The sequence below is a fragment of the Haliaeetus albicilla genome, chromosome Z (assembly GCF_947461875.1).
Source record: "Haliaeetus albicilla chromosome Z, bHalAlb1.1, whole genome shotgun sequence".
NCBI lineage: Eukaryota > Metazoa > Chordata > Aves > Accipitriformes > Accipitridae > Haliaeetus > Haliaeetus albicilla.
The window spans coordinates 29,307,635-29,330,251 of NC_091516.1; the positions used below are offsets into that span (position 1 = coordinate 29,307,635).

The 22,617-nt window shown below is 36.3% G+C and overlaps 1 protein-coding gene across 2 annotated transcripts in view; it reads right to left on the reverse strand.

The window, feature by feature from the left end:
• Positions 1-2,157: 2,157 nt before the first annotated feature.
• LOC104316875 (guanine nucleotide-binding protein G(q) subunit alpha) overlaps positions 2,158-22,617 on the reverse strand; it is a 137,183-nt gene continuing 116,723 nt past the window's right edge. Inside the window, exons 6-8 of one of the 2 annotated variants that reach the window (XR_011323292.1) lie at positions 10,458-10,611; positions 4,279-6,793; positions 2,158-4,242 (exon numbers count right to left, since the gene is read on the reverse strand). Coding sequence is in view for 1 of the 2 variants with exons in the window: in XM_069776697.1 (XP_069632798.1) it covers positions 6,603-6,793; positions 10,458-10,611 (345 nt within the window). In the remaining variant the exon portion in view is untranslated. Of the gene's footprint in view, positions 6,794-10,457; positions 10,612-22,617 lie in introns of both variants that reach the window. The other variant, XM_069776697.1, reaches the window with a different exon arrangement.

The following is a 22,617-nucleotide window of genomic DNA, read 5'->3' on the forward strand; positions in this document are numbered from 1 at the left end:
AAATATTTTCCTTAGATGGCAGGAAGTAACTAATCAGTGTGATAGATGAGTATGAATGGAGAAGGAAGGAGTGCCTTGGACAAAGACACAGTAAACCTTGAATGTCATGCACAGTGACACGCCGTTGTAAATACCTAAAGATGGAAAACTTTTTTAAAGATCTTACTGGAAATGAACAAGAACTGGGTGGTTTTTTTGTTGTTGTTGTTTGTTTGTTTGTTTGTTTGTTTTTTCTGAGATGAATGAAAGCCCAGTTCTTGTATTTCTCCATCCCCATCACCAAGTGTGACTTGTTGGCTTCAGTCTGACTACAGCTGGGTTTAGTCCATGTATACACAAACTTGTTATTCTTCAAGGGGAGCAGCAAAGAGTTTTCCTTGTCCTATCATTTCTTTTTTCTTTCCCCAGGATAAAAATGCAAACAAGATCTTTGAAAGTGAAAACAGCAATCCTTCCAAGCCAGAACAGCTAACAGCCCATGAAGTGCATAAAATGGAAGTTTTAGATACTACACACTCTTCAGGACTATGTTTTAAAGGGAGGGGAGCGTTGCTCCGTTTTTTCCTGACTTCCAAGTCTTTTGGCCACAAAATTCTACCTCTTCCACTTAGCCAGCTTAGCACTTGTCTCAATCCTTGATTAGACAAATTGCTGAAACCCCTGAAAATCAAGGCTACTGAACCAGCCAAGCAAGAAGAGCAAAAATGAGTGGGGTTTTTTTACCCAGTTTATTGGCTGGCCAAGTGGCAGGTAGTTCCTTCTGGTAGCAACGAGCTATGAGATGGGGTCAGCTGCCTTGATACCAGATACTGATACCAGATGTGTTCCTGAGGAGCTGGTAACTGTGTATTTTGTGGCAGTCTACAAATACTCTGGAAGTCCTAGGTGTTTGGGACAGTATCCTACAAAGCAGTTGGCAATCGGGTGATATGATGATAGTATGTGATCCAAGGTTTTATCACAACTATGCACAATTTATCACACAGATACAGTTTCTACATCTACTTCACGTATCTAAATATCACCACTTATACTGTATTTTTGTTGACATTATCTTCACTCAGACATAAAGATAAAATAAATCCTTCCCCACTGATCCCTCTCCATTACATTCTGCAACAGGAAAGAAAAATCAGGAACCATTCACTCAAGTCCTTGCTTAGGCAAACTGTTTGGACTCCAACAATCTCACTTTAACTGTTGTGATCACGTAACAGAGAACAAACTTATTTTTCCAACTGGCCTGAAATAATCTTTCTTCAGTAATGAAGATTTGAGGTCCACTGATTGTTGATCAGATATGAGCCAGACTCCTGAAAAGCAACACGTAGGCATCTTTCTGTTATTCCTATCGTCATATAAGTGAACAAAAAGATTGAAGAAACAGTCTGCTCTCGCAGTACTACTGCAATCAGCCAAAATGCTTATGAAATTCACCTCGCTGTCTACAAATTCTGCAAGTTTTCTATTAGTGAGATATAGGCTATTCTTTCTTTCCCCCCATGCTTCCAAGTTTCCATTGTACTCACGCCACAAAAACCCTTTAATAATACTGTCAAATGACTGTCCCACTGTAACAAACCTTAATTGTTTTGAACATTCTGGCTGTTAGTAAAGATATTCTGGAAATTTTAATATTTAGACAATGATGACAGAGCACATATAATTGAAAAGCAATAATGGAATAATACATCTATCCAACATTTATCATAATAAGAAACATTTTGGGACAACAATAAGCCGAAATAATATTTCAGAAAAGCTAAATTTCAAGGAATGAAGATACTATAGTACTAAGTTATGGCCAAAAATATTGTACTTTTAACCAGCAACATTTCTGAGGGGCAGTAACTGTACAATATTAGTTTTTTTCCAAACCCCCTATTTTTGTCCCTCAAACAACACACAATACATGCATTTAAATGACACTTTAAGAACAGCAAATATGATCTTTATTTTTAAATACTGCAAGTTTAAAAATGTATCTGACCCCCCCCCCCCAAAAAAAAAACTGGATTGGTCAAATAAAGATTTCCTGCAGCATGGTAGACAAGGAATCCAGCAACAGACTTCAGTTTAAACTGTTATTTTGAGAGAAAAAAAACAAACCAACAGATTTACAGTAAGACTGATCTGGCTGACTTTATATTTTTCACACACTCTTTGAAATCTCCCTCTATTCCTTTCTTCCCTGCAGCACGGCTACTGTGAAAAAGCTTGAGAGAAACTTACAGTAAAATCCCTTTAACTAGCGAAATAGTGACCCTCAATGTATTAACCATGTAGAAATGTTTTTGGTTTCATTGATGAAACTCAAAATATTATGAGTAACCAAAAGCCAAAAAAGAGGAAAGATCAGTAGCTCCTCTTCTCAAACTAAATCTATGGTTTTGCAAGATCTCTTCTAAACTAACAAACTGGACAGGGACGGATGGCTTTAGTTGTTTAATGCATATTAAATTTTAGAATTTATAGTTTACGTCATAAGAGGGACCGTATTTACAAAAGTGTGAATTTATAAAATACCATCATTACCTACACCAGGACATTTTAATTTCCTAAATTATGATGGTCTCTCCAAAACATATTTAATTTACTTGTCTCTTAGCTAGAGGTAGGTCATTTGTAGGCCTTGTTAATCTGCTGTGCACACTTGATTAGTTCACTAATGTAATAGTCTGCAGGATAACCATGCACAGAGCTCCAAGAACAGCAGCACATATAATAAATTAATTGGCTAAATTTTATTTTTTCATGTGGGTTAACATGTCTTTGTTGTCTCCTAATACTTCATTCTTTTGTGAAGAATGTGTAACAAGGAAAGGGTCATGAGGTTTGAGTAATCCGAACGTCTTCTGCACCTTACAGCCAAAGGCTGGGAGTCTAGCAATGTCTTTATATGCAGCCCTTTCCCCCCCCCACCTAGAGTTTTTGCAAATCATGCAGTCAATTGTGACTGATATCCAGCATAAAAAGTCTCTTCTCTACTTTCAAACTTAAGTGATTCACAATCATGTGGCAGTATGATTAAAAATTACAGTCCATACACCTTGACAATCAAAAGAGTCTGAATTATAAAAAGTAAACTGCCCTTATAGCTGCATCATTCTATATATGTAAGGACAGCGCCAGTTAATTTGTGAAAAAGGCAAGTTTAAGGTTTCTGTAAAACACGTATTACAGCTTTCTTGTGCTAGTGAACATCTAGAACAGATTCCCAAGATGTTTTCCTTCCCTCCTCCCCCATTTATGACATTCAAAGAAATCACATAATTTTGGCAAAGTTAAAAGGGTTTCTGTCTTGATGTTTTTGCCTTCAGCTTCATGTTAGAGGCACAAACTTCTGAACTTAAGCACTATAAGGCATAGTAGAAACCACCAATTAAAACAACAGCAACACCACCACCACCACAACAGAATATACTGCAAGTGGGAAAAGCTGTGTCATTTAAAAAGGAAATGTTTCTGTAAACTGTCACACTGCAATGCTGTGTTAGGTGATTCATGTAAAGCTTGCCTTGGCGTACTGATTTTTTTTTTTTTTTTTTTGAACATGCTCAAATGATCTAAACATTGCCACAGGTTTAACTTACCTAAAATATACCAAAAGTAGCCCAGTGGCACACACTCTTGAAAACTTTTGCAATCACAATAGAACTATAAAGCATGAGTAAACTTTTGTTTTTGTTTTTATACAAAACTCAGAACCACATTTCCTTCTCCCCCACCCAATATCCCATAAGAAAACAAATTTAAAAAAACAAAACAAACCCTAACTTTTGTTAGACACCACTGTCTATTTTTGGGGGTTTTGGTTTTTGTTTTTTTTTTTTTGTTTTTTTTTTGTTTTGTTTTTTGCTACAGTTCCATTTACAGCACTGAATCCAGCATGGCGAATGTATTCCCAGGTTAAAAGAAGGGATATTATCAACACTGGAACTGTGCAAACAGAAGCTCTGTTGCATTTATAGCAAGATCAGGACCAATTTTGTTATGCTGTATGTAAGAGTCACTGCTCTGATCCCCAGTTCAGAATGTCAGTGTTACTTTTTATAACCTAGATCTACCTGCTTTAGCTTTATTAAATAAAACTCCTTAACTCCTTAAAATCATTAACAATAGTGACTTTTTGGTTGTTGTTGTTGTTATAGCTAAGGTTTCTGCAGTTTCTGAAAGACTGTTTGATTGATGTTCCGTACTTTTTCATGGTATTTTTAGGGCAACAGCATATACTCATTAGTACTTATGTACAATGATTTGAAAGATCTCTAAATTTACTTTTCTAATAAAGCCTATTAGAAAAGTAACCTAACATGAACCTGCCAAATAGAAATTAAATTTATATTTAAAAGCTTATGTTCCAATCCTAGATATAACGGCATAAGCTCTTCTAATAAGACTGGTTTCTACACCTGTGTAAAGCCCTAACAAGATTTAAGCATTATTTTGAATGTGAATGGCCTTTGTCTGGGTGTCTCCAATTTACTTCTACTCAGGAATGTGCAAATGATTTTATACAGCACGATGCTAGTACCGCTCTGTACTATAGTATTTTTTTTTGTTTTGTAAATAAAAAACAACAAATCCCTAGTCAGAAATAAACTGACAAAATTTACATTCTTCTCTCTTAAAAAAGTAAATAAAATAACATTATTTAAAATGTGAATTAGCTATGACATACAATACAATTACATAGATACATATCAATACAGCACATTCAATTTGCCAAAAATTAATGATTACAAAGCCAATATGGATGCTGCCATATATATATATATAGATGTATGTACAATGATTATAGCATTCATAATTGCACTATACCTACAACCAGTTTTAAATTACAAGGTGTTTTAAGAGGGAGCAAAAAATAGCAACTGTTCTTACTACTGTTTTGGAGTTGGGAGGGTTAAGGATGAAAAATGCCTCATTAGTATTTATTGTTAACTTTGGTAATCAACTAATAAGCCATTCTTTTTTCCACCTCCCATGCACTGCTACAAGGCAGCAATTTCTGTGTTAAGTGCACTCTAGTGCTACTTGGCATTGCAGATAATCAATCCAATTACATGTCTGAACTCTTGAGTTTTCTATAGCTTGCTAGCAATCATGCACCTGGTCAAAAAACACCTTTCAACCTAAGCTGCAGAATAAAGGCTCATCAATGTGTGCTGCATTTTTGTTGTTAAAAAATTGCACATTTAAATTTCAAGAATCATTTTCTCCTTGCTTCATTTACATTAATAAATCTTTTCTAAAGAACATTGAGAGAGGCTATTTTGCATGAAAGCCTATCAAATGTCTGTAAATCAGTTAGTTAACAAGCAACCTTATCAAGAAATGTTCCTGAATATGATCTCTCATCAATAATTTCTTGTTATACAACTAAAGGTGCCTTGATATTATTACAGAAAACAATCTCATGCCATATCTGACATAAGGAGATTTAAACTGTCTTTAAATTAGTAGACCGCATGCGTGTGCATGGTGCACCTCGTAGCACTTTCACTCACACTGTTGGTTTTGGCGTTAGAAAATGGAACACTTTCTAAAAAAGGGAACATATGAGCTGAAACTGTGTTTGTTTATCATTTGGCAGTTGACTCAATCAGGTCAGTTCCCAACCCATCAGTTTGGCATTTCAATCAGTATCTTATGTTTCAAGAGCATTGGTTTTATAAAAAAGCCAGATTTGGCAACATTAATTCTATACAATAAAAATAATTTTTCTACTGTGGAAAAAGAACACTTAAAAAAAGCTCTAACTTAAGAAAAAAAACCCACTGTTTCAGGCTGTAGCCACTGGGGAAAATGTAGTGTCTATGACATTTCTATTTGGCATTTGTGAATAAAAGAAGAGAGAAAAAATGGCACATGGCAATTAAAAAGAGATTCTAACATATTCCACGTACATAGCAGGTTGTGTCTTAATTATTTCATTACTGTCTTCTGTGCACCTTTCCAAACTGTGAAAATATGTTAAATTTAATATCCTTAGACAACTGTAGTTCTATTTTGCAATCCCAATATTCTATTCTCAAAAGTGAAGACAGAATGAAGACACCCATGTCAAGAATTTAAAAATCACAGTATCAATACTTTTGATCCTTCAGAGAAAGTACATACTGTAAAATTATAATGACTGCTTCTGATGATAATATTTTCCTGACCAAATCACTCAACAGAAAATATTTCACCCAGAAATGCAACTGGGACAAAACAGGCCATTGTACCTTGTAAAAGAGAAGGGGGGAGGGGAAGGAGGGAGAGAGAAAGGGTCAGGGAAAGAGGAAACCAGCTTGATTTTGCTTCAATAGCAAAAAACTGCTATCTTTTGTAAATGTACGACTGAGAATTTAAAACACATTGAGTCACGTTTTGCCTAAAAAATGAGGAAATGTGCTGTGAATGTACTTCAGCATCTTTTGTTTTTCCTCCATATAGTTTAAATAAAATCATAATATTAACTACAAACTCTGTGGACATTCACAGAGTCCAGGCCGGCAATAAATTAGTATTATGCAAATTTTTTTCACAGATAATACAGTCCCTCTTGTATATCTTCAATCACACAAAGTTGGTTTTGGAGGGCCTCCTAGGCACAGTTAGACCAGGTTGTACTCCTTCAGGTTTAACTGTAGGATTGTGTCCTTGACAGCAGCAAAGACGAAGCGAATATTCTCTGTGTCTGTAGCACACGTGAAGTGGGAGTAGATAATTTTGTCACTGTCTGGATTCAGGTCTACAAACATCTTCAGGATGAACTCTCGTGCCGCTTGTGCATCCCGTTGTGGTCCTGATAATTAAGAAGAGAAAGTCAGTTTTCCTAAAGTCGATTCAATATTTGAACTTCTTTAACAGAAAACAAGAAAGGCTTAGTCTGTGGTCCTCACATAAGAGAAGTCAGGGAACTTTCTACTAATCAATAGTATCATATATTGGCTACTTTATTCCTCATGGGAACTTCATAGGAACTATGAAAAATAAAGATGGAAGGAAATTTCAGAAGTTCATCAAGTTAGAACTATCATGTCAAAGCTGTTCTTTTCCTGCTGACTATCCTTGTTCTTAGATAAGATAATGTTCAGAACAGGTGATTTATAACTGCACAGAATGAAAACGAAAAATTAGCTATACTAGTAAATCTTTTCAAATGTTAATAGAATTGGTGAATGTTCAGTCTACACCTACTATATTTAAATTATACTTAAGTTCTTTTAGCACTGCAACATTTACTAGTTTTATGAGGACTTTAACAGGCAGCATAATGAAGCCATATCCTGAACTGGTCTGACACTGTCACCAATAGAACTTATTTACTTCAGTGATAATAAAATACACATGCTCTCCAGCTGAAGCTGTTTGATTGCAAAAGGCTCATGTTCTAACAAATCACTTGTTATATAGATTAGGTATGATAATGATCCTATCAGACCTAAATTAAGGTTGTAATTCTCTGAAGGATGGAGAATGTATGCAACCAAACCACATGTTCAGCTTTACGGAAGACAGAATGTAATGACTTCCAGCCTGGAACAGTGCAGATTCATTCACATTCACAGCCAAAAGAGCAGTGCAGAAGTAAGAACATTAGCCCCAAGCTGTTGAATTCTGTTCTATTATTCCAGTGCCATTTCCAAAGGCCATTACTCCCTTGCTCTCCTGTTTTTGTAATGTGGATTTCTACAGAACACGCAAGTTTTCTGTGTTGCCTCCTCCTCCTCTACTCTTCATTATTCCTGTTGTTACATGGCAATATAAATACCAGCACTCAGCTGTTATATGTAGCTATGTCCTTCAGTAGTTATGAAATCTGTACTTGGGGGTTAGCACATGCCCACATATTTTTCAACAACTGGATAATAAAGCTTCTTTTTAATACTTCAAGCTTACAATTGCTAACATTTCCAATTTGGATAACTCCATAAAATGTAGGTAGGGAATGCATGGAAAAGAAATTACATACTTTCTGGTGTGCTCTAAATCCATCTGGAGGGGGAGTAAGATTCTGCAATATATGGGTGTATGCACATGAACATACATGTACATATATGTACATACATACACATACACAGATGACACATTTCCTGAGATTTAGAGATCATAAGCTCTCTGAAGCAGGACAGAGGACTGTTCAACACTTCTACACACAATAAAGCTTCTAAAACACAACAGGCTCTAGCCTTTCTTTGAGTTGGTCACCCAGATTCTATAGAAACAGCAGCAACAGTAAGTCTCACACTACCATGAACAAATTTGCAGTATTTGTGAAGAAAACTCTTAGAACTTCAAAGACGACGATTTCTTCTAAATAAACCACTGCTTTAAACAACTTCCTAGAATTTTATTGAACAGTTTCATAGCAGCTAGACAGAGCACTCTCTCAAAATCTACTGCACTATTCAAAGCCTGTATCCAAATTTGCTTACTTAATCACACCTCTACTGAGTATCATGTAATTTAAATTTTTGTTTGACTGAAGTTGAAGTACGGAAAACTGAGGTTAGAAAGAATGTTTATGATCTCAGGAATGTAGAAAAAAATTGTATGAGTCCATGTTAAGTTTAGACTGCAAAGTGGCTGTGATGTAAGTAATATGGAGTCTTGGAAAAGAACTACCATATAAATCAGTACATTTCTTGTCCACTGCTCCCTAATCAGCAGTTTGCGAAGAATGTCTCTACATGATACATTCAAGGTCTATATAAGAAGTACTGCATCAATATTTTTCTCTTCTTTTCCTCCCAGCTATGGTGCCTTTTTGTCTTTGTCCTCTCTCCCTCTCCCAGCTCTTCATTCCAGTCTGTGAGTCAGTCTTCTACTACTAGCCATGCAAGGATGTCTTCACGCTATACATCAACCCCTGAGCATGCTTCAGTCCCCCTTTCAGTGCTGTTAGAATACACTGTGCAGCAGTACCGCTTAGCTTAATTTGATCACTTGCAATCCCGGCTAGCAGTTCTCATCCAGATGCTACTTTCTCCCTTGCACGGGAAAACAGATGGGAGAAGTGATGCAGCTGAAAAATAGCTAATTCTGATCCCTTCCTCAGATCTTCCCACCTCTCACAGCCCCAGTGTGTTGGGACAGAAGAGGGGACCACATGGTGACCTCTGCAAGCCACAGACCCCATCCTGCCACCAGAAGAAATCAAATCAAACCATAACTTTGTATATGGAGTTAAATCCAGCAAAATCTGCAGAATTAAGAGACAAAGACTCTTGAAGACTTCCAGGTCTTGACTGCAACAGCCCTACCAATCCATTGTCTTTTTTTTTTTTCCTCACCAATGGCAAAGGACAGGAGAAACAGGGTTTCTCTGAGATGAGTGGTTGAGTTTTGTCTGTTTTTTCTGGGCAAGCATGTAACACAGGCTTTATCGTCACTTAGGTGGTGGTAACAAAGCAGACTGTAGAGTCTTCTCACCTTCAGGACATCATCTAGGGAACTTGTCATACGAAGTAAACTCAAAAGAATGAGCATATTTCTATTCAACTGCCAGTTCTCTTCTGCAAAGCACTACAAAACTCAACTTACACTGACTCATAAATAATATGGTCTGATCCTGCAGGCTGTTCACTGTTTCCTTCCCCTTAAACAGGAAACAAAATGCACATTTTTCCTATTATTACTTTCCATACCTGAACATGAGAGATTCAATCTTTTATTCAGATTTCAAATCTGCTATTTGCTCCCTGGTGGGACAAAACAGATATTCTTTTTTTAAAAATACAAGCATTTAGTTCTTTAGACCTCTTATTATATGAGTTTTTCTCTGTTACCAAGGCCTCCATTCAGTTACCTCAAAACACCTAGCTTTTTACCCTAGGAGAACTTTCTGGAAGTACAGTTTTAGGAGAAACAGCTGTAAATTCCATATAATTATTTTATGGACAAACACATTAAGCTTCATGTAAATAAAGTAAAATTAAAATAAAGGAACAAAAAAGGTATGGTAAAAGGGTGGAAGGAGTGGTACTAGTTTCTCTGACTGCCACAGAGAGCTTATGACAATTCCCCTCAGATATTCAGCCTTACACAAAACCAAACCTCAAAAAAAAAAAAGAGTATGGGAGACAATGTGTGAAACTGACGAATGCATTTTTATTTCTTTTTAGCTTTTGTACTTCAGTTTAAACCCACCCTAACTTAGGATGAAGGACAGAATGTGGTTCACTACTAATATGACAATAGTTATCTAAAAGTCAATAATTTCCTATGAAAGGTTCTGCCATCGTACCCACAATAAATTACAGTATAAAATGAAATCCTAGAATGCTAAAAAATCCCACAAGAGTTCAATCATATTTTAAAAATTTAGATGATTAAAAATTGCAAAGCACCATTTTTTTTAAAGAGCAAGATATATCAAAGGATCCATCTGTCTAGCATTTGGACAAGGCTATTACAACGTGTCATTAGCGTAAATAGAGCATGAGCTCTGATGTCATTATACTTACCATCATACTCTGGAAAATAATCAACTAGATGGGAGTACATAATTTTCTCCTCTAAGAGATCTTTTTTATTTAAGAACAGAATGACTGAAGAGTTCTGGAACCACGGATATGTGATAATTGTCCTAAAGAGTGCTTTGCTTTCTTCCATTCGATTCTGGAATAAGAAAGAGTGAAATTTTGGTGGTCATGAAAGTAATTTTTAATTTTTTTTTGCAATAATTTCATGCAATTTCACTTCATTTGGTAAACGGATCCATTTCATGTTTTGCACCTTCCTACCAATACATAATGTTCAAGTAATTAAATTACAATTAATAAGTAAGCAGTTAAACAAATATGAAGGCATTTTCCTTTTGCAAATTCAACTGCTCAAGTGTAAAACACAGGCCATGAACATTAAAGCTGTAACAGGTACATTTGTAATGTCTGAGTATGCACAATTGCCATATGAACTGCATGACCAGCCAGTATGACCAGCCAATGAACTGGTGGGTGTTGAAATGCATGTGATTCATAGTAGGGACAAGTATACCACAAGAAGACATAATAATCAATTCAAGGTTTAAGAACATTCTTTATTTTATAGGCCTTTCCTGAACTTTAAATGCAGAGATAGATAATTCTTAGAAAGAGATCAGCTTTACAATAACTGCATGTAAATTTGGAACCTGAGATAATTTCGTCAACACCAAAGGCTTACGACATAAAATCTGAAATCTGGAAACTGCTAAATTCGTTTCTAACATTGGGTTAGCCTTTACTTTAATTGCTTACCTGCTCCTGAAAACCACTTTGCATTATAGCTGAAATGTAAGTGAAGCCTACAGTTCTAACACTTTTCTGTCATTGTAAAATTATGTTATGACTTGATAAAGTTCTGAAGAACTGTTAGGCTGACATGATATGGTTAATACAGAGTCAGAACAAATTGAGTTCAAAACAAAGCAATTAACTTACTCTTTTTTATTATTATTATTTAGAGTTGCAGTCCCCTGAAAAAACCTGTTTCACAACCAGACAGGGCTCCTAAGAACAACAGCAAGGAGGTGAAACCTGCAGATTCTGCTGTTGCTGAGCCATATGACAATCTGTCAGATAACTCAGTTTTGTAATAACTGTAGCTTTACTTGCATTAATTTGCATTTTAAAGAAACCAACATAAACATGAAGAATAGGAACTTTCAAACAAACAAACAACAAAAAAACCAAAACCCAAACCCTAAAAAATTTCCATTTTGTAGAAGTTGATTGTTTGGTCTCTTACGTTACCACAGAATTTTCAAGCAATTTATAAATCTTTACCGCATGCTGGAGTGGTGGGTGAAAATAAATAGCCAAATTTATAGATTGAGAAACTAATGCAGAGGAGTAAAACCTTTGCCTTCTTGCAGTCAGTTCTTATGACTCACATTGATTTCAGTGGCGCCAGGATTTCATTCAGAAGGAGAAAAATTGAAATGTCAACTCAGCTGAGTATAAAACCTAAGTCCTTAGACTGTTAATCAGACCATGTTTTCTTCTCAACATTCTATATAGAATTCTTCTCTAAACAAGGCCTTAGAGAAAGGCAATGTGAACTACACAGGTTAGTTTTCACTTTTACAGCTTGATGAAAAAGAGAAGGCAATATAAACTTACAAACTCCTGTTTAAATTATAAATATTTACCTAAACTCACTAGCCCTTGGTATGTTCTAATGTGACTCTCAGAAGGTAAAACAGCATCACAACTCAAACAGCAGTGATCTTTCACAGTGAATTTATTTATAAGCTGTTGAAAATTTCTCAGCAAGAAAAGTGCACAGAAAACATAAATTACTTACCTAGAGTAAGTGTTCCTGCTTTTCACAAAAACCCTTCAAGAGGGCTGCAATATTTTAATCTATAATGCCAATTTTTTTCCATATACATAACACAGAGTTGCAAAGATAAAATAAATAAATCAGTTTGGATAAATTTATGACCCTTCCTCCAGGAAAGCTCTAGAAAACTGTTTTGCAAACATTGTTATTAGACCCAGAGCACATTTTCATTTTCTGTTTGAAGGGGATGCCAAACAAGATGAAGCAGAAAAGGCACGCAGACTGAAGCTACATTGACATCATGTCTAAAACAATTTCTGGCATCCTATCAGCTAAAACATTAACTCTGTAAGTGCTGTGTGTCACAAAAATACCAGGAAACATACACAATAAAGAACAAAATACTGTGTCTTCAACGTAAGAAGAGTATGTCTTGTGTTATATATTAGTTATGAATACTGTATAATACGAATTGTGTTCCACAGTCACTTTTTTCCTATTTTAAATTTGTAAGTTTCCTTTGAGTCCTTTCAGACTTGATTTGAGGCATCTTCTTGATGAGATATCTACGAACGACTCCACTCAACCGACAGATCAGAGATAAAGCAGGTTTCCATGATTTCAAAGGTAGTTCAATTAATTAAAACCCAATCTGGGCTGCCAAAAAAAAAAGGATACTACCAAGAAGGCAGTGTAAAAGAGCTGCTTCACAAAAAATTATGTTTTATCAAAGGAAGTAATCACAGCCTTGAGGAATTTACAGAAGTGGTCAATATCTGCAGTCTAACACAACTGAAAGAAACGCTCAACTGCTTTAGAAAAAATTAATAGTTCACAATATCAGTAACTGAAGTCAATAAAACATTACCAGATTACCCCATCCTCATTCACTTCACTGTATTCTTTAGTACAGTCAAAGTTCTATTTCAAAGCCACTTGTCTCCAAAAGTCATCCATTTAACTATATTTCCAGGAAGAGCAAGGGTAACTCTGAATCTGTTCCTGATTCTGGGAGAATAGGCTTTAAAGAGGCAACAGCAGCAGACTGTTGCTCTTGCTAATTTAGTATTAAATTATCTGGTCCTAAACCAAATTAACTGGGAGTCAGAGAATTGTGGGAAAAGATAAAAAATGCATACTACACTGCCAGAGCCCACTGAAGTAGAATTATTTCTTACAGCACAAGGATCTTGCCCTGTGCAGTTGTACCAGATGAAGATATTGGGAAGTTAAGACAGTAAAGTCTTGAGCACCAAATGGTAGCTCTGAGGAACAGTAACTATCTCAGTATAAGGATTACTTCAGAGTGTACATCACTACAGAATGTCCCCCACCACAACACCATCCGCAGAATGAAGCAAACAGCAGGGATTAAGACATCAGGAAGATTGCAGATGTTTTCTAAAGAGTTGGCAAAAGATGACAAGCTGTCCAATCAGTTAAGAAAAAGGTCACTCTCTTTAAGATCCGTAATTGACAGGTCTATGAATTTTCATGATACTTCTCAAGGAAAAGACCACACAATGCTATATTCTGTCCCTACAATAGTAGCATGGAAAAAAACCTTAGGATACCATTGGTTATCTTCTCTGAATGTATGTCACATTGCAATGCTCCACAAACAAATATGCCTTTACAAAAGACATATGGAATAAATAGTACTGCTAGAGCTTTAAAAAGGCAGATCAGTCAATTCCAGGGATTCAATGCAGATTTCATGTAATTCATATATTTAACAAATGTCTTGCAAAGCCTCGTAAAGATATTAATCAAGAAAATTCCTTTTCAGTTCATTGTATAACATACACAACATTATGTATGTATTACTGAATGACTGCTAAGGTAAATTTTATTTAACTGGAAGAAAAACTAATCTTAGATGCAATGACATCATGAAGGAATTGTCCACGGGCTCATCTGTTTTCTCTGATTGTATCAGCCGGTCTAATAAAATTTTCACCTCTTCCTACAGAACTTGCTTATTTTAGCATTTGTATTGTTCATGGGGATCATCTGAATGAAAAATGTCAGTTGTATCTGACAGCACTGTAAATTACAGGGCTGTTATTGCAGTCATATGTCACATTAACATCGTAGTTTTGACATCTAAAGATCAAACCAAGTAAATCCAAAATCCATAATTGAATGTTAACTCTGGGTTTGGGGTTGGGTTTTTTTTCAGTTCTTTTATAAACTTTATTACGCATAGACCTAATAATAATATCACAGATGAAAACTCAAGGGGACTCAGAGGAAGGGAAAAACCTTAGTAAATAGATGTCCTAACTTCACACTCAGGTTGTTTTTTTTTTTACTTTTTTTTTTCTGCCTTAGTTCCATGAACTGTACTTATAGTATGGACAATACTATCAAAGTGTAAGAAAACAAAGTACTTAACATGCCCTAAAGAGAAAACAGATACTCACTGTATATTGACCATACCTATATCTTCTCTTGGTGTGTAGTCGTAACATAATAAAACCTAAAGGGTCTCTCTCTTCTGTTCCCTCTCTCCCTGTAACTCCCACCTTCAGGTGAGTGGTTTTTCCATAACTGAGCCCTTAGCAAGTAAATAAAAATGCTTACTAGTTGCCTGAATTATGGGAAATCTCACTGGCTTCTTCCCTTTCCCTATCCTTAAAAGGAAGTAGACAGGATCTCATTAAATACATACTAAACTCTCAGAACATTTTAAAAACTGTCCCAAAAAGCCAGCACTGTAAACTTGAAATTAATATGTAACATTACGAAAAACAATCAGCGTCTGGCTTCTCCTTTTGAAACTATCCCACATATTGAATCAATCCATTTGCTTTTCATAGTTTTCTGTTTTAACACAGAAGAGTCAGAAAGTTTAAAAGAAGGCCAAGGCACAATAAAGGAAGCACAGAGATTAAACATTACAGCTTCAGTACTAATGGAAAGTGATGGACTTCCTAGGAAAAAATTGCAATCTGTACTTTGAATTTAAGGAGTGTTTTTGTTAAACTTGTCACTAAAGAACTCAGCATAGTTATAATGAAGAGCAAGTGCAGTCAACTTATGCGGGTGTAGCTGATAAATATCCAACACAAGCTCTGAAGATGAACACTGAGAGAAGAATTAATTTCTTATGTTGTTAAAATGTAAAGAAGCTGGATTCAGCCAAGTACTTCAGCACAATGCTAACTATAAATACGCATGCACTTCTGCAAAGCTACTCCTTTACTTATTAGACTTAAGTCAAGATCTTGCTATCAGATGCTCCGTTAGGAAAGTAGTATCATCATATGCTCTTCCATTTCTAAGTAGCTCTTCCCAGGAAGCAACCTTCTACATTCTCTGCACTAAGACATTGGGACGCTTATATTTAGAGAAGAATTTTGCCTTTGTTTCACCAGAAACTACTCATTATAAAATTAGAAACAGTAATTTACAGTTTAGTTCCAAAATCAGACTCTTCAGATAACAATAATACTGCTCCTACCCAATATACATTCAGGATCTGGCTACCTAGATGGCTTCCAAGTAAGGTGTAGGTCTGCCAGTGGTAAAAACACTACAATTAGATGACAGCAGTGACTATTATAACCTAAGAGAACACAGAGAGCATGATTACGTACATACACATCAGCAGGGACGCTGCAGCACTGCTGATGCCATTAAGCACTATACAACATGGAAACATAACAACTCCAACTTCAATTTTTTTATATGTAAACTGCTCTAAGTGCTCACAGTGACTCACACATCTTCCACTGAAACACCACTGAAATGGCAGCAGAGTATTGACTCTGAAATGTTGGCTGGAAGGCATCTCTAGAGTTCATCTAGTTTAGTCTTAGTTCAGGTAGGACTACTGACAACACAGGAGCACGTCAGTCATGGCTTTGTCTTGGCAGGTCTTGAAAGCCTGTACAGATAGGAGATTTCAATACCTCTCTGGTTTCCCTGTCACAATGCTAAACTAACGCTCAAGGGAAAAATGATTCCCTATATACAGCCTGAACTTCCCAAGCTACCATTTATTATATTGTCTACCTAGAAAACTTCAGCTCCATGGTACACTTGCAACTCTTCAGAGACTTGTGGGCAAGTGTTAGTGTCCTCTTCATTAGACCGAACAAGCTCAGGTCCCTCTGTCTTCACAGGATACGGGCTCTGGCACCTTCATGCCTTCCTGAACAGTTCATGGGATCATAAAATTGCATTTATAACCCCTTTGCAATTATTTCAGAGGGAAATGGAAGGGAATTGTATTAAGGATTGTAAATAGACATTTTTGTATTTTGTCACTCAGATGTGTACTCTGTAGATGTTTTACAGGAATTGAAAGATGGCCTAGAGATTTTTAAGTAGATTTTATCTGCTTGAGCAGATAAAGCAATATAGGTCCTGAGTTTATCATAACAGATTAAACATTCTAACGTGGCTTCACTATTTCGTTTTAGAATGATTCAAGGATTAATCAAAAAATATGAAGCAATTAATTTTTTGACTAATCAATCTCTGCTTAACCTTCTGCAGTCTTTCATTTCTCTGTTTATCCAATTTCTAAGGCAAATCAGCTTTTATGGATGTCATGGCAGCTAAAACTATTTTTGTTCCAGAAGTAATTTCTCCCAACAATACTGCTTATTATTCTCTGAAATTTCTCATAAACAGGTTTTCTGTTGCTAATGATAGCTCATACCATTGCATGCTCACCATTTTCCTTTATTAAACATCTATGCAACATTACTGCCATAAAATTTTTAATCAGTTTAATTAAAGAATGTTTGACAAGATGAAATTTTTGAATTACTCACTGTTCTGAAAAACACTTGTCATTAACAGGATGCACTTTTCCTTATGTAAGAAACAGCTTCATGTTACAGTATTTTTACTGGAAATAGGGATAGGATTACAAGGAATATAGAAAAAGGCCAGCACTGGGGATCTGACCTTCTGTCAGATGAAATGCGAAGGAAGCCTTGCCAAACCAAGCAAGACAGTGTGGCTCTTTGAAAAGAGGACACGAACGGTGGGGAGCAGGCAGTATTTAATAGTTTGTTCAAGCACTTGATCTGATTCTATAAGCTCTACCTCACTAAATTGCTTCCAGAAAAGTCTTATTTCAGCTTCAATGGAAAAGGCTGCAGAAAAAAACTTGTGAATAACTATATACAGAAATGGGCAGCTGGAGCTGGCTCAAAGCTTTCTCAGTAGCTGACAGCCATTCTCAGGAGTGACGCCAGTCTTCACAGCAATCCCCCTCTGACAGCAGCAACAGTTCATAGTGGCCTCCCTGGCTTTGCAGGCAGCTGGCACAAAGAAAATGAGCAGCGGGATCACTGTTTTCAGCATCCCCCAAGATCTGCTGGCCTGGGCAACTTCCCTGCTTTGCTTATGTCGGTCAGTCCTGAACTGCATAAAGGCATACTGGCATACCGGCATTGCCAGCCATTACTCCATCTTTCTTGTTAGAATATGCAGATGCCAGCATAAAATTCTCCCATGCTCCACACAACCTGACACCATCACCAGTTCAATGTAAAAATACCATCACAAAATACAGAATAAAAACCACAGCCGACAAACTCCACAAGTGAATACAAATTTGTTAACTATAAACAGATCATATGATCTTGGACAGGATTATTCCAATTTCTTATTAAATATCAAGACAAACCACCGTAGTTATTCATGAATCATGGGACCGTCCAGTTTTATGACTAGAAACATGTTTTTATGAAACATAAATAAAGTGAAATTGCTTTCTACCATGTATCTCTTACTATATAAAAGATTTTATGCTGATAATTTTTTGTACGATGGCTAAACATTAACACAAGTGTAACTAGACACACAAATCACATTTTCTCACATTTTTATCCAATGTGAACTCTTACTCTTCCTCATTTTTTAATAGATTAAAAAAGAGTATACTTCCTTCCACTTTTTTTTAGATCCTATACTTTCAGTTTTCATGTTAAAATGATGGATTTATAGTTTGGATTAATGTATTGAAATTCCCTTTGCTATCTGTTGCTCTCAAAAAATACGCAATTACTCCTGCAATTACAGAAATAATAGAATTGGCATAATTTATAAGCATTTGACTCTAAGAAGTCTAATCCTGAAAAATACCTGAAGAGTGCTAACATAGCATTTAAAAGTTGTACCCCAGTGAAGGGAAAGCGGCATTTCCCAGCCAACAAACATAGTGCTTTGACAGAAAAGACTAAATACAACATTAATCTGAAACAATACAGAAGCAGTAGTGGAGTTTCACCCATTACTGTCTTTATGACTGTCTAGAGTGGCATCTAGTGGGCATACTGTAACTTACATATTCAACAAAAAATGTAATTCATTTTTCTCTTAAAATTGTTAGTAATTTAAATATTGTCTGTTAAAATTAGGATTTCACGAATTTTGAAAGACTGAATTTTGTTGATATGATAAGAGAGAAGGTGGTGCAGGGGTAAAAAAGATGCTTTTTTCAGTCAACAACTTGGACTGTGTATATAACTACATTATGCTGGTAACAAATCTTTGAGAGGGCATTCAGAGACACTAATTGTAGAAGAGGAGGTACTGACGCAAGACAGCTTCAGAAAAAAAAGCAGGGGTTAATATTTCAGAAGTTGTTTAGTAATGTTTAGTCTATCATTTTACCTGACAAAATCTTGTGCATGTGAATGGTTTTTGTGCGAAAGTCTGTATTAATTAGGAATGTCTCCATTCTCTAACTAAGACTTCCAGCAATTATTTAAGTAGAAGCACTGTCTGGCTGCACAGAAAGACCTACAGTGTATTCCTTGGCTAGAAATTTAATAGAGCTGCTACATGAAAGTTGGGAACTAACAGAGGAAATCAGGAAATGGGAGGTAAGTGCAGAGTCCTCCACTATGTAAAAAAAGTAAACACAGTATCAAAACTGGAAGCACTTCAGATTTTTGCCACCAGTACGAGGTATAATCTTGCAGCTATACTGCTGTAACTAGCCATCTAGGAAAAAACTGCAATGGTTGTACAAATATTTTGATGACTAACTCAAATGCCGTAACAGACAACTTCTAACACAGAGCTCATGAATAATTCCTTTATTTTCTTCACTGGTCTTGAATCTTTCTGCAAACAAGCCTGACAAAAAAAGCTGCTGGTAGAGGACTGGGAAGACTTCTCTGTAGATGGGAACTGTATTTTTAAATCACCTGGGACAATAACTCTCACCTCTCCAACAACTTAAAGTTGCAACACTGCACCCTCAATTATATGGCAATTTAATGTACCCAGCAGAGGGACAGATGAACCAAATGACAGCTGAAATCCATCAAATCAACATGTTCAACAACCATCAAAGCACAAAAATACTGTTCAAAATAAAGTGGTCAAAAAACATGGTCCAAACATTGCTGTCAAATGTTTTAAATTAAAAGTCTGTTAAATTAATTTTGATGAAATAACATGAATGTCAGAATAAATGTTTTTTCATTAATACCTACATATTTTTGAGAAAAGTGGGTGAAAATATTTTAAAATTAAATTGTCATTGAAAAGGCCCTTTTCTGGACAGTTTTGACACTGGTTATTGAATAAAATAAGTGGCAATTGTCTTTGCCAGCAACTGCTGCCAATAGCAACATTTACCAGCAGCATTTCTGGCAGCCTCTGCAAGCTGGCTCACAGTCATTCAACCTCCCATTTCCATTATGAACCACCCACTTAAACAAAAAGACAGAGAGGCTCTGGTTCTTCCTCATGCAATTGCTTCTCACTACTGATACTTTACATTTGGAAGGCTCTTTATCCACAAACCAAAAAGAAAATACACATGCATATGTGTGAAGAGGTATGAACAGATACAATACACACAGCAATAAACAATGAGTTCTGGAGATTTTATTTCCCATGGAAATAACATTGTTAAATAATTATGAAGACCATTTGAGGATTTTAATTCTATCTGGGAGTTCATATTATCCCTCTGCCCTATGCTCAGTTGTTCTGGATTGCTGAATGTTGATGAAAAAAACCAAACAACTGAAGTATTATGTTTATTCACAATGCAGAAAAGGAGATGTGCTCTGATCTCAACATTGTTTTCTTTCAGCCTTCATGCTAAGCTATGTAGGGCTAGCCTGTGAATAAGGAACACACAGTGCTAGAAGAGAAGTGGAAGCATGCCCAGATGTGAACAGCAACATAGTTCTGATGAAAAAAAATAAATACATGCGTCAGATAATCACCTCCATAAAGAGTGAAAGTATTCTGAACTCTGTAGCCGCATGTAATTTCTTAATTTTGTCCCATATCAAAAGAAAATGCAACTCAAACATTGTGCCAATTTGTCACCCATTAACAGAGTGCACCGATGAACACTACTGAAGTTCCATCTAGGCTTTGGATATTCATCTATTTTGCAGATGTATTTTGTCCGGATTCAAAACACGAGCATGTATGCCTGCACCTACATACCTGTATGCACACACAAATGAATTCACAGTAAAAATACCTATCCTGGGTTTCATGTAATTTTAATATATTAGAATTTAACTGGAATATTCTTTAACAAACCAAGCAACACTGATCCTTTCTACTTGGGACAACCTAAGAATAATAAAATTTTCCATCAATCTAAAGAACTGACATCCTTGCACTGTGCCTTTACTCAGTACTTGAAGCACAGAAACATTGCAGAAAACCACTCTACAAAGTTCCTTCAGTATCAATTTGCAGTTGTGGCTGAGGTACTGAAGCCCTAATTTTCTAAATATCCTATTTTGCCTTCATACAAGCGTTACTTCTAATAAATTCACAAGGCAGCTTTTCAGTGTAAATTAAGTACTGTGAATGTAACTACATTGATTTCATGGTGGATATCTGAATTAAGTAGGGTTCTTCAGGGTTTTAAAGAAGCTATGGCAAAACCTTATGGCATGATCACAAAGATGATCCCCAAAGAAACAAACAAAAAAATCTCCTTTCACTTGTCAAACTATGATTTTTCTACTTAGAATCACAGAAACATTTATGTTGGAAAGGACCTGTGGAAGTCATCTGGTCCAACTCCTTGCTCCCAGCAGGACTCTGTCATTAGATTAGGTTGCTCATAGCTGTGTCCAGTCAAGCTTTGAACATCTCTCTCCAGGACGGAGATCCTACCCCTCTAAGCAACCGATTCTACTTCACACACTTATACGTAGCTATCATATTTCAACCCTCTTGATATATGAACACCAAGCTAAACACAGTTTTACCGAGGACCACTGTATTTACAGACTATTAAGTCACTACAGTTTTAATGATCCCCTGCTGGTCATGTTTTGGACAAAGTGTTTTTAAGAACAACTTTCTTCCCAGGTTATTTAGCTCCACTGTTTCCAAAAGGGACTCCACCAGTCACATGCACCTTCTTCTTTCCACCTCTCCTGTTCCATTTGTCTGCCTACCCCCTTGAATTTCTGTAAGGTTTGTGCAATGACTTTTGGAAATGTTGCTTGAGTCACTTCTGTTTCTGTTCACATCTCAAAAATGTTACGCTTTCCTACTGCTACTGCCATGCAAACATCTGCTACTGGTAAATGAACGGGCTAGTCTACATTTCAGAAACATCGAGACTTGATGGGGGATCACAGCCGCACTTTGCTGCTAAGTAACAGCCACTGCTTTAAAAGTTTATAAACTCAGGATAAATCTGTAAGACAACAGGATGCTGAAAACAGAATGAGAGAGCATCAAGTTGTAGAAGCAGAATTCACAACAGTGCAAGCAGCAGTCTTCCCACAGCTCTGGCTGGTACACCACTGTGTATTACACAGCAGCAACGGAGCAGGATTAGGCAAGTCTCTGGGGAACTCCCGTTCACAATGAGGAGAATGGTAACACATGCAAAAGTATTTGTTGGAATATTTTAAAGATGACTGATCAAGACCGGCACGAAAAAGATTCAACCTGGTTATCATACCAGGTTAGATGATGCAGGCCCTTAAAGCAGACAAACCATTTGGTTCCACATCATAAGGAAGTGAAAGCCAGTGGACAGATGAACACAAGGCAAAAGCAAGAAGCTGGGAAAACTATTTTTATGTCATCATTTTTGTGGCTGTCCATTGAGCAATATGGCATTTGTCAAGATCACAGAAAAGATAGAACCTAGATAATAGTTTAACATGTGTGAAAGGAGGACACACAGGAAGTAATGGTAATATTAGACATAGCTTGAAGGCATGTGTCTAGGATTTCTTAAGCCAAGGAATCAGTTTTGTTATTATTGTAAAACCTCATAATTCTTAAGCCATTCCAGCCTGCTTCATACATTACAAACATTTTCAGCAAGAACTGCAATCTGGGATCAAACCTGTAAATACATGAATTATAAGGTGGTACTTTCTA